The 12,627-nt window shown below is 39.8% G+C and overlaps 1 protein-coding gene across 3 annotated transcripts; it reads right to left on the bottom strand.

The window, feature by feature from the left end:
• Positions 1-340: 340 nt before the first annotated feature.
• On the bottom strand, positions 341-3,520 carry LOC112245424 (uncharacterized protein CFAP97D2). 3 transcript variants are annotated; one of them, XM_024413527.1, is made up of 5 exons: positions 3,135-3,520; positions 2,835-2,915; positions 2,476-2,594; positions 1,318-1,422; positions 341-761 (listed from the first exon to the last, which is right to left on the bottom strand). In XM_024413527.1, the coding sequence occupies exons 1-5, from the start codon at positions 3,228-3,230 to the stop codon at positions 644-646; spliced, it is 519 nt and encodes a 172-aa protein (XP_024269295.1). In that variant the 5' UTR covers positions 3,231-3,520; the 3' UTR covers positions 341-643. The 3 variants fall into 3 exon arrangements, with proteins under 3 accessions (XP_024269295.1, XP_024269302.1, XP_024269313.1); XM_024413534.1 differs by having other exon boundaries at positions 2,476-2,588; XM_024413545.1 differs by having other exon boundaries at positions 675-761; positions 1,318-1,501.
• Between the last annotated feature and the right edge of the window lie 9,107 nt (positions 3,521-12,627).

The raw sequence follows: 12,627 nt of genomic DNA, 5'->3' as shown, positions 1-12,627 counted from the left end.
TGGTGTCGATGAAACATATGTTTTGTATTCTACCTGGTGATAATAGGCTGCATTTGACTTGACCATAAAAACCTAAACCAAAAGATGAACAAATACTGTGGTTTTAGTTGTGCACATGTGGTAGCCTAATTTAATCTCCATGTGAAGTTATGGAAGGCTGCTAATGTCTTTAAAAAAAGGTCAATTTTGTTCTAGCCCAGCTCGTTCACAGGCAACGAACCGTCTTATGATATAATCACTGACGCTTTCCTCTGATTGCACCTTTGTTTTGACAACTATTTATTGTGTAGCTAACATACATTATGCATTGATTTCGCATAAAGGTGGCAAAGGCATCTGATCCCAAGACAAGTTATAAATTCCTTTAATACTACAAGCCAGTAATATATTTTCAAAGAACATCTGGATACATTGCAAATGTAAATAATCTACCAAATAGACAAATTACTTTACTTAATGTCCTTGTGCTTACACCTATTCTTTGACTGGGGAGTCAGGTCTGTTAGATGTGCTTAGTGTGTCAGGTGTGTGAGGGGGTTCAGGTATTGGGGGACTTTCAGATGTAGGACCTTTGTTTGGTGTGTCAGATGACTCAGGTGTTTCCTACAGGCCCGCCTCCTCTTCCTGTTGATCAGGTTCTTCCTCACACTCCCCTTTTACCATTGTGAGTGATGCTGCTGTGTGAGCTCTGTTCCGCACGAAGACTGTCCTTTTCTTCAGTCTCAGTGTTGCTGCTCTTCATTACTGGCCTGGCCTTGTCCCTATAGGATTGGCATCAAATTATATGCATATTTTAAAAATGTCCAATGCAGTCGTTTTTATCTGAATATCAAATAATTTATGGGTAACAATATTATATTTTTCAATATTTCGTTCTCTCAAAAATAAACATAAATAGCTTCTGAGCAAAATGCAATTTCTAAAGCAAGATTTTTTGCTAGGACTGTCTGGGCGTAGTCTGAGTGCGGATGGGTAAAACTAAAAACTATCTGTTATTGGCAGAGAGGTTTGGAACTCTTTCTTATTGATCTATTTACAAATTGATCACCTGGTGGTGCCACCAGGCCTGCAAAAACTCCATCCCACCAAAACAGGCAAAAATTTCAGGCAGTCTTTTCAAACAGCTCTTACACTAAAAGGGCATTATCATAATTTCACAATTGTACAGTATTATTCCAATCTCATAGTGTGGAACTACATATAAAACATAGGAACATCACATTTTTGACTGCACTGGGGCTTTAATATACATTTCAATAATGTGTTATGTTTTGAGTAAGATCTGCCAATCGCCTGTATGTGATGCACAGAACTCACCTTTTAGTCACTAACTCTTCGTGGATATCGTGCAATGCTCTCCATGAGCTTGATTGTCTTGAGCCAGTCCTCATGCCAGTCCTTAATGCTGTAGTGAGGCTGGCACTGGGTCAGACGAAGAAGGATCAACTGGTTATCTTTGGTGATACGGAGCAACTCCTGCTGTTGCATCTCTCTGCAGAGACTACCATTCCAAGGGAAAAAAAGTTTTCTATTGTGTGTAGGCGATTGAGTTGAGGTACAGTAGGATGCTAAGTTTATGAACATGGACATTTTCGGGACCTGGTGAAGCCTCCCTGAATTTAAGCATACTACTGCCTCTACCAAAAGGTCTAGACCATTGTGGCACATTTAATGTGCTTGCCCTGTGCAAGCTGAGTGGGTCCACACCTGACAACTTTTACTTGACTACATTCCCAAAGAAAATAATGTACTTTTTACTCCATACATTTTGCCTGACACCCACATGTACTCATTACATTTTGAATGCTTAGCAGGACAGAAAAATGCACTTATCACCAATTCACACACTTATCAAGAGAACATCCCTAGTCATCCCTACTGCCTCTGATTCTCGGACACACTGAAAACACACATGCTTCGTTTATGAATGATGTTGGGTTATTGGAGGGTACCCCTAGCTTTCCATACATAAAAAAAAGAAAATGGTGCCATCTGGGTTGCTTAAAGGACAATTCCACCCCAAAACAATATTTTGGTATTTGTTTCATTTCATTAGTCCATTGTTGACATATTTCCTAAATATGTTACTTTCAAAATACAGATATCATCCCCGTATGATGCATTTTGACTAGCAAAACTTTTTTTGACTATGTCAACAATAAACTAATGAAACAAATACCAAAATCATTTTTGGGTGGAGTTTTCCTTTAACATAAGGAATTTGAAATTATTTATACTTTTACTTCCGATACTTAAGTATATTTAAAACCAAATATCTTTAGATTTTTACTCAAGTAGTATTTTACTGGGTGACTTTCACTTTTACAGTAATTTTCTATTACGGCATCTTTACTTTTCTCAAGTATGACAATTGGTTATCTTTTCCACCACTGTTTATCTGTTACCAATTAATATTGGTGTCAGCAGTGGGATTTAAAGCCACACCCCTGAAGAGACTGGAGGTAAACACTATACCTTTTGTCTTCATAGTCGTTCCTGTTGTCGATGCGACCAGTAGTCCTCATGATGTGAGATATTTTCTCAAGCAGCATATTGTTTTCCCTCTGAATTTTGGACATGCTTTGCTCCTGAAACTTATTGAGGAAATATTAAGAAAGACAAAAACAAGTAAAGCCAACCAAAACAGCAATAACAAAAATACAAGGTAACAACTGCTAAGGTTGCAATATGCAACTCAGAATGTTCAAGGAAAGCCTGTGACAGACACATTGGTAAGCTTTCTCAAAAGACACATTTGCCAGCTCAAAAGTTCAGAAAAAGGACTCTTTGCTGGATACATGGTGAAATGACACGACTTAGATATCCTTTATCACCTTTTGTTTCTTCATTTTGAGGGCAAGGTGACTATAGGTTTTAGGTGCAGTTGTGTCGATGGTGGGTTTCGCTGATTTGACCTTGACAAAAAAACGACAGTAAAGGTCAACAACACTGGACATTTTTACTCAGCTTGTTTTGTTGGAAGCACAAAAAAGGACAATTGATGACTCAGGAATATGACAATACTTTGAAAAACAACAGCTAATAACAATGTTAAATTAATAGACAATATGTTAAGGATATCTCCAACATTGTTGATAGCCTTTGATTTTAGCATCAAAGCAGCTTTCGCTTACCTTTCTCAGATGCATTTCATAGGAGGCCTTGTCCCACTTCTGCTGCAGGTATTTGTTTCCATTGAGAAGCAGTGGCTGGTACAACAGGTGTTGCATGGCTGCAGTACTTGCACTATTGGTCCCAGTCTACCTCCAGTCAACCTAAGAATTGTCCTACACTGTTACCCCTGCCCTGTGGCCTTCTCTATCTACTGCATATGGAGCTCGCTTGGAGAGATGCAGTCTGTTTTTAGTCTGTTTCCTACAACTTCTGTTAGCTAGTAGAACCACTGTCAACTGCCAAGTACTGTCAACTTACTGTAATCTACCTCCAGCACAGCACTGCCAGATGCCCCACACACAGCCTTCTCTGCTTTGCTGAAGTCTAGCCACTGCATACACAGCTCAGACAGACTGCAGTCTGTTTTCAGTCCTACCCAGGTTGCCATGACAGCAACGGCATAGAGTGGAGATGAATGAATGTCTTCAAACACTCTTATTGCTTAACAAGTTCCACAAAGGGAGGGCGAGGCATTAGCGGATGAGATAAATGGTGTGGCGAGAACCTGTTGAGAGTGAGAATATAAACGTCTTCTTGAGCCTTGAGAAGTGATTCTCCACAAAAATATATATATTTGTTTATCTTAATTTCAAATCTTCTATTAAATGGTTATGATATAATACAGAAAGTATAAAAATCCTACTCTGTCTGTGGGCAGAAATGCATCGTGGTCTATCTATATTTCTCCCTAATATAGAGATGGTCCTTTTTAGTGTTATGACCTTGGATTCAGACCCGACGAACAGCCAACATATCTATCGTTTGAAATACTTGAAGTGTGCTTGATTTTGCTTGTCAGGTACAATGGAACCAATGGAATAGTGCAAAAACTGCATTAATACTCAAGTATTTCAAATATTGGAGATATATTATTCAACCAATTTCTGCTTGGCTTTTCTGTGTCGTGCAAGTATGCAGCAAGTGGACTGCCAGCAAGGCCAAGATATTACCAGTTTAATGTCATAACATCTTTCAACACCAAAATTAGAATTTTCAGAATGTTCACTTTGAAGTTATTGTTACGGACCCATTTTTACACTCACTTTTATAAATAAAATAAAAACTGCATCGTTTTCATGTAGTTTTCTACTGAAGAGCAACAATTAATACCCTTAGTAACAGTTACCTGGAAACTAACATTGCACCAACACTCCCCAGTACACAAAGCCAATTTACAAAAGCCTCCCAGGGAGATATTGATGTCATAAATCACAGATCAAATCTTGATTTTAAACTTAACTTTACTGCTTTAGGCTTCTAATTAAGGGGCAATATCTGGCCAAAACACATGGCATTATTATAAAATAAAAGAATTGTGGTGAAGTGGTGCATTTATGGAAGCACTTTCTATGAAGGCCATATGCATAATGCCAGCAATTATGAAGCACTATGTTGCTGTATATTAAAAGTGATTATGATTTGTATGCAGAATTATAAGTCTTTACGTGCGTCTATATAGCTCTGCTTTTACTGCATTACTACTCTATCAAAGTGCATTATGAATACAGGCTTTATAGAAAGTTTTACCAAAATGGTAAATGGGCTGATGCTCTGATTTCTGAATGTAGACATTGCTAAAACGTTTCATTAAGGCTCAGAAATGAGCTGTCATGAATGGACTTTTACAGCACAGCACCTTCACCTGCCTGTCAAAAGTGGAACTTGGGTTTGTACTGTTCATTAGATGATCTGTCAAACCAGAGCCAAATATGAATACATTTATTTATTTGACAAATGTAAAATAGAGAGTTGTCTCAGCCGAATACAACAATACACACATTCAAATCATGAAGTCAGACTTATTTCCATTGGCCCTGTTTAAAACAACTTCAGTTCACTGGCATGGCATAAAAGTTATTTTAAAATATCATGAAAGTGAAAATATACTTGAGCATTAGAAATATAAAAGTCAACCACAAGTGTGTATCAGATGTATCATTTAAATAGTGGATGTATAACATAAAATACTAGTGATATGACATTGTCATGTCAGAAGTTTCACCAGGTCACTTAGTAGATGCTCAGTGAACATATCAAAAAGATGAGGGATATCCATTGAGATTCTCCTCCACAGCGAAACATTTGGGCATGCCAAGGAAAATGTTTGAAAGCATTTTACAACAGGAAGCGAAAATTTACATTTCTTATTAGAAGTCTAGGACACCCACCAGGGCCAATTAATTATCCCCCCATCACAGCATTACACTGCTGAAGGAGCCCTCATTAATGAATTATACACAGTAAAATGTTTCCCATCTAATTTGTTGCTTAGTTGTGTAAAGGGAGACATGCGTTTCTGCACACAACAGAGTGGGTTCTGTCTGTTTCTTCCCAACCTGGGACACAAACTCCAGTAACCTCTGCACAATAAGACAACATATTCCAGAGGCGCTGTCAATACCACTGACCATGAAAAGCCAATTCACAACCTTGTATAATACAGGTGGGCAGTTATCTGTTTGTGGGTCTCCCTCTGTCCTTCCCCCTCCTTATTTCTTTAAAGACCGATTATACACAGCAGAGTTCTATGTGCTCTTTGATGAAGATATTTCCATCAGCAGCACAAATCACACAGCAGTTGTTTGTTTTCTGGGCCCCGACACAGAGATTCTTCTGCATAGCAACTTAACACAGCAGTTAAATATGATTACACCCAGACAGCCATCTACAGTATCAGGTATACAGGTCCTTAAGACAAGCAGCTAGAATCTGATTGTCATGTCAGCCTGGTTACTTATTGAAAACTTGTGTTTTTCTTACACAAATTGAGTCTTTGTATAACAGGTTAGATAAAGTAATTAGTTTGATTATTTTGCATGTTTTCATGTCCATGTCCTGAGAATGATGGGAAATGCCTTCAAAACCAGCCACTAGTGGTAACAGTGAGCTCTATTACCATCATGTAGACTTCGGTTTTGTTAAAAAACACTGGATTGGGGTTGCAGATATGGGATTACACCTGACTCCAGATCTGAATGTCCAATGTTCAATCTTAGTTGTAGACACACATTTTTTCTTTTTTGGTTTTAACTGTTCTCAAACCTTAACCATTCAGAATGAATGTAGAAACGTAATGTTTTAACCCTATCCAAAACCTTAACCATTAACATCAAAATGTTAATTTTGGAGAAGTCAAGCCATGGTTTTTAAAAAAACACTTCAAAATTGGACGTTCGGAGAAATGAAAACGCAGCAAAAAAATAAACGTCCCTTTTTCAGGACCCTGTCTTTCAAAGATTCTTCGTTAAAATCCAAATAACTTCACAGATCTTCATTGTAAAGGGTTTAAACACAGTTTCCCATGCTTGCTCAATGAACCATTAACAATTAATGAACATGCACCTGTGGAACAGTCGTTAAGACACTAACAGCTTACAGACCGTAGGCAAGCTTACAATTGGCTCATTCATCCCCCTCCTTTCCCCTGAAGCTATTCCCCAGGACGTTGCTGTAAATGAGAATGTGTTCTCAGTCAACTTACCTGGTAAAATAACGGGTAAATAAAAAAATTAAGGTCACAGTTATGAAAACTTAGGACACTAAAGAGGCCTTTCTACTGACTCTAAAAAACACCAAAAGAAAGATGCCCAGGGTCCCTGCTCATCTGCGTGAACATGCCTTAGGCATGCTGCAAGGAGGCATGAGGACTGCAGATGTGGCCTGGGCAATAACTTGCCATGTCCGTACTGTGAGATGCCTAAGACAGTACTACAGCGAGACAAAATGGACAGCTGATTGTCCTCACAGTGGTAGACCACGTGTAACACCTGCACAGGATCGGTACATCCGAACATCACACCTGCGGGACAGGTACAGGATGGCAACAACAACTGCCCGAGTTACACCAAGAACACACAATCCCTCAGACTGACCGCAATAGGCTGAGAGAGGCTGAACTGAGGGCTTGTAGGCCTGTCCTCACCAGACATCACCGGCAACAACGTCGCCTATGGGCACAAACCCACTGTCGCTGGACCAGACAGGACTGGCAAAAAGTGCTCTTCACAGATGAGTTGTCTCACCAGGGGTGATGGTCAGATTCACGTTCATTGTCAAAGGAATGAGCATTACACCGAGTCCTGTACTCTGGAGCGGGATCAATTTGGAGGTGGAGGGTCCTTCATGGTCTGGGCGGTGTGTCACAGCACAATCGGACTGAGCTTGTTGTCATTGCAGGCAATCTCAACGCTGTGCGTTACAGGGAAGACATCCTCCTCCCTCATGTGGTACCCTTCCTGCAGACTCATCCTGACATGACCCTCCAGCATGACAATGCCACCAGCCATACTGCTCGTTCTGTGCGTGACATCTGGGACCTGTTGGATCGGAGGGTGAGAGTTAGGGCCATTCCCCCCAGAAATGTCTGGGAACTTGCAGGTACCTAGGTGGAAGAGTGGGGTAACATGGTACAGCAAGAACTGGCAAATCTGGTGCAGTCCATGAGGAGGAGACGCACTGCAGTACTTAATGCAGTTGATGGCCACACCAGATACTGACTGTTACTTTTGATTTTGACCATTGATTTTGATTATTCCATTTCTGTTAGTCAAATTTCTGTGGAACTGGTTCAGTTTATGTCTCAGTTGTTGAATCTTGTTATGTTCATACAAATATTTACACATGTTAAGTTTGCTGAAAATAAACGCAGTTGACAGTGAGAGGACATTTCTTTTTTTGCTGAGATATATATATATACACACACACACACACACACACACACACACACACACACACACACAGTATACAGTTGAAGTCGGAAGTTTACATACACCTTAGCCAAATACATTTAAACTCAGTTTCACAATTCCTGAAATTTAATCCTAGCAAATATTCCCTGTCTTATGTCAGTTAGGATCACCACTTTATTTTAAGAATGTGAAATATCAGAATAATAGTAGAGAGATTTATTTATTTCAGCTTGCATTTCTTTCATCACATTCCCAGTGGGTCAGAAGTTTACATACACTCAATTAGTTTTTGGTAGCATTGCCTTTAAAATTGTTAAACTTGGGTCAAACATTATGGGTAGCCTTCCAAAAGCTTCCCACAATATGTTGTGTGAATTCTGGCCTATACCTCCTGACAGAGCTGGTGTAACTGAGTCAAGTTTGTAGGCCTTCTTGCTCGCACACGCTTTTTCAGTTCTGCCCACACATTTTCTATAGAATTGAGGTCAGGGCTTTGTGATGGCCACTCCAATACCTTGCCTTTGTTGTCCTTAATGAAGCAATTTTGCCACAACTTTGGAAGTATGCTTGGGGTCGTTGTCCATTTGGAAGACCCATTTGTGACGAAGTTTTAACTTCCTGACTGATGGTCTTCAGATTTTGCTTCAATATATCCACAATTTTCCTGCCTCATGATGCCATCCATTTTGTGAAGTGCACCAGTCTAACATGATGCTACCACCCCCTGTGCTTCACGGTTGGGATGGTGTTCTTCGGCTTGCAAGCCTCCCCATTTTCCTCCCAACATAATGACGGTCATTATGTCCAAACAGTTCTATTTTTGTTTCATCAGACCAGGGGACATTTCTCCAAAAAGTACGATCTTTGTCCCCATGTGCAGTTGCAAACCGTAGTCTGGCTTTTTAATGGCGGTTTTGGAGCAGTGGCTTCTTCCTTGCTGGGCGGCCTTTCAGGTTATGTCAATATAGGACTCGTTTTACTGTGGATATAGATACTTTTGTACCCGTTTCCTCCAGCATCTTCACCAGGTCCTTTAATGTTGTTCTGGGATTGATATGCACTTTCCGCACCAAAGTACGTTCATCTCTAGAAGACAGAACGCATCTCCTTCCTGAGCGGTATGATGGCGGCGTGGTCCCTTGGTGTTTATACTTGCGTTCTATTGTTTGTACAGATGAACGTGGTAGCTTCAGGCATTTGGAAATTGCTCCCAAGGATGAACCAGGCTTGTGGAGGTCTACAATTTTTCTGAGGTCTTGGCTGATTTTATTTGATTTTCCCATGATGTCAAGCAAAAGTTTGAAGGTAGGCCTTGAAATACATCCACAGGTACACCTCCAATTGACTCAAATGTTGTCAGAAGCTTCTAAAGCCATGACATCATTTTCTGGAATTTTCCAACCTGTTTAAAGGCACAGTCAACTTAGTGTCTGTAAACTTCTGACCCACTGGAATTGTGATACAGTGAATTATAAGTGAAATAATCTGTCTGTAAACAATTGTTGGAAAAATGACTTGTGTCATGTACAAAGTAGATGTCCTAACCGACTTGCGAAAGCTATAGTTTGTTAACAAGACATTTGTGGAGTGGTTGAAAATATATCAAGAAGCTGATTAAACACCATGGTCCTTACACAGGTGCACCTTATGCTGGGGACAAATAAAGGCCACTCTAAAATGTGCAGTTTTGTCACACAACACAATGCTACAGATCTTTCAAGTTTTGAGGGAGCGGGCAATTTGCCATGCGGCTGCTGGAGTGTCTACCGAAGCTGTTGCCAGAGAATAGAATGTTAATTTCTCTACCATAAACCGCTTCCAACGTTGTTTTAGAGAATTTGGCAGTACGTCCAATAAGCCTCACAACCGCAGACCACGTGTAACCACGCCAGCCCAGGACCTCCACATCCAGTTTCTTCACCAGCGGGATCATCTGACACCAGCCACCCAGACAGCTGATGATACTGTGGATTTGCACAACTGAAGAATTTCTGCACAAACTGTCAGAAACCATCTCAGGGAAGCTCATCTGCAAACTCGCCGTCCTCACCATGGTCTTGACCTGACTGCAGTTTGGCGTCGTAACGATGGCCACTGGCACGCTGGAGAAGTTTGCTCTTCACGGATGAATCCCGGTTTCAACTGTACTGACAGCGACCGGTTTGGTGATGTCATCGCTGTAAACAGCGAGTGCCCCATGGTGGCGGTGGGGTTATGGTATGGGCAGGCATAAGCTACAGACAACAAACACAATTGCATTTTATCTTTGGCAATTTGAATGTACAGAGATACCGTGACGAGACCCTGAGGCTGATTGTTGTGCCATTCATCCACCGCCATCACCTCATGTTTCAGCATGATAATGCACGGCCCCATGTTATCGGATCTGTACACAATTCCTAGAAGCTGAAAATGTCCCAGTTCTTCCACGGCCTGCATACTAACCAAACATGTTACACATTGAGCATGTTAGGGATGCTCTGGATTGACATTAACGACAGCGCATTCCAGTTCCCGGCAATATCCAGCAACTTCACGCAACCATTGAAGAGGGTGGGACAACATTCCACAATCGACCGCCTGATTGACTCTGTGAAGGAGATGTGTCGCACTGCATGAGGCAAATGGTGGTCACACCAGATACTGACTGGTGTCCTGATCCATGCCACTACCTTTTTGAAGGTATCTGTGACCAACAGATGCATATCTTATTCCCAGTCATGTGAAATCCATAGATTAGGGCCTAATGAATTTATTTCAATTGACTAGTTTGCTCATATAAACTGTAACTAAGTAAAATCTTAGAAATGGTTGCGTTTATATTTTAGTTCAGTGAATTATATATACACACACAAATTATATTTTTATTAGGAAAAGTGACAATAACATTTACTTCCATTGTGTGTTAAAATATATAAATATATTCCTCTGTCTCAGTTTCTCTTTCCAGCTGAGTAAACTTTTGGTTGATGAACCTCAGGTTTGAGGTCAATTCCATTTAAATTCCAGTCAATTCAGGAAAGTACCTTGAAATTCCAATTATTTTAAATGTTTTTCAATGAGAAACATGTGTAATTTGAATCTGGTTTAGTTTCTGAATTGACTGGCATTGAAATGGAATTAACCACAACCCATGATGACTAATGATAAAATAATACATGCTGTATCTCCAAACAATCACTAGAGGGCAACACTGCCTGGCATGTCTTGCAATGAGAATGGGCTGAGCGTTACGATATGGAATAGCATGAATACAATGAGGGATTCCGTGTACAGCACTTTAAAATTAAAGTGAATGTGATCTCTAAAGCAAACGGGATATTGTTTGAAGAGATTCCATTGTGTATGATGATGTCATGCAAGGAAGCTGAGTTGAGCTGAAAAATCGAAAGGGAAACTATCGGAGATCAATGTTTTGACAGTGTGAGGTAGAACGGGTAGGTTAATTACCTGAGAAAGGTAGGAACAATGTAAAAATATTTTTGCAACGTTTCCAGAGCCAGTCAGTTGCACAACATTGGGATCTATATGGCATAGATTTGAGTTCTTCTACAGCGGTAGCTATACAGTACTGGATTTATTGTTGTTACTATCCAACTTACATGTATGTTTTGCTTTCTCTCACAGTCCTGTCAAATTACCACTGTACAGCTGTTATGGTGATCAGGGTTGACTTTAATTCAGTTAGTTCAGTAAAATGAAGTCTTCACAATAAATGGGCGATTTGAATTAAATGAGTCACTGAATTGACCCCAGCCCTGGTGGTGACTATACAACATACTCTTCATAGAGGGAGAAGATGGAGTTTAGTTCAGTCGAAAAGCAAGAGGTTTGTGTTGTTCAATGGCACCTTATAGAGGTCGACCGATTATGATTTTTCAACGCAGATACCGATTATTGGAGGACCAAAAAAACACGATACCGATGAATCGGCCGATTCAAAAAAATGTATTTATCTATTTGTAAAAATGACAATTACAACAATACTGAATGAACTTTTATTTTAACTTAATGTAATACATCAATAAAATCCATTTAGCCTCAAATAAATAATGACACGTTCAATTTGGTTTATGATAATGCAAAAAGAAAGTATTGGAGAAGAAAGTGAAAGTGCAATATGTGCCATGTAAAACAGCTAACGTTTAAGTTCCTTGCTATTCTTTCAGTGAAATGCAGAACCGTTCCGTATTTTATCTAACGGGTGGCATCCCTAAGTCTAAATATTGCTGTTACATTGCACAACCTTCAATGTTATGTCATAATCATGTAAAATTCTGACAAAAAAATTCTGGCAACGAGCCAGGCGGCCCAAACTGTTGCATATACCCTGACTCTACGTGCAACGCAAGAGAAGTGACACAATTTCACCTGGTTAATATTGCCTGCTAACCTGGATTTCTTTTAGCTAAATATGCAGGTTTAAAAATATGTACTTCTGTGTATTGATTTTAAGAAAGGCATTGATGTTTATGGTTAGGTACATTCGTGCAACAATTGTGATTTTTTTGCAAATGTGCTTTTGTTAAATCATCCCGTTTGGCGAAGTTGGCTGTCTTTGTTAGGAAGATAGTCTTCACACAGTTCGCAACGAGCCAGGCAGCCCAAACTGCTGCATATACCCTGACTCTGTTGCAAGAGAAGTGACGCAATTTACCTAGTTAAAATAAATTCATGTTAGAAGGCAATACTAACTAAATATGCAGGTTTAAAAATATATAATTGTGTATTGATTTTAAGAAAGGCATTGATGTTTAGGTACACG

This window comes from Oncorhynchus tshawytscha, linkage group LG03, assembly GCF_018296145.1.
Source record: "Oncorhynchus tshawytscha isolate Ot180627B linkage group LG03, Otsh_v2.0, whole genome shotgun sequence".
NCBI classification, from domain to species: domain Eukaryota; kingdom Metazoa; phylum Chordata; class Actinopteri; order Salmoniformes; family Salmonidae; genus Oncorhynchus; species Oncorhynchus tshawytscha.
This window is presented reverse-complemented; position numbering and strand designations above follow the sequence as displayed.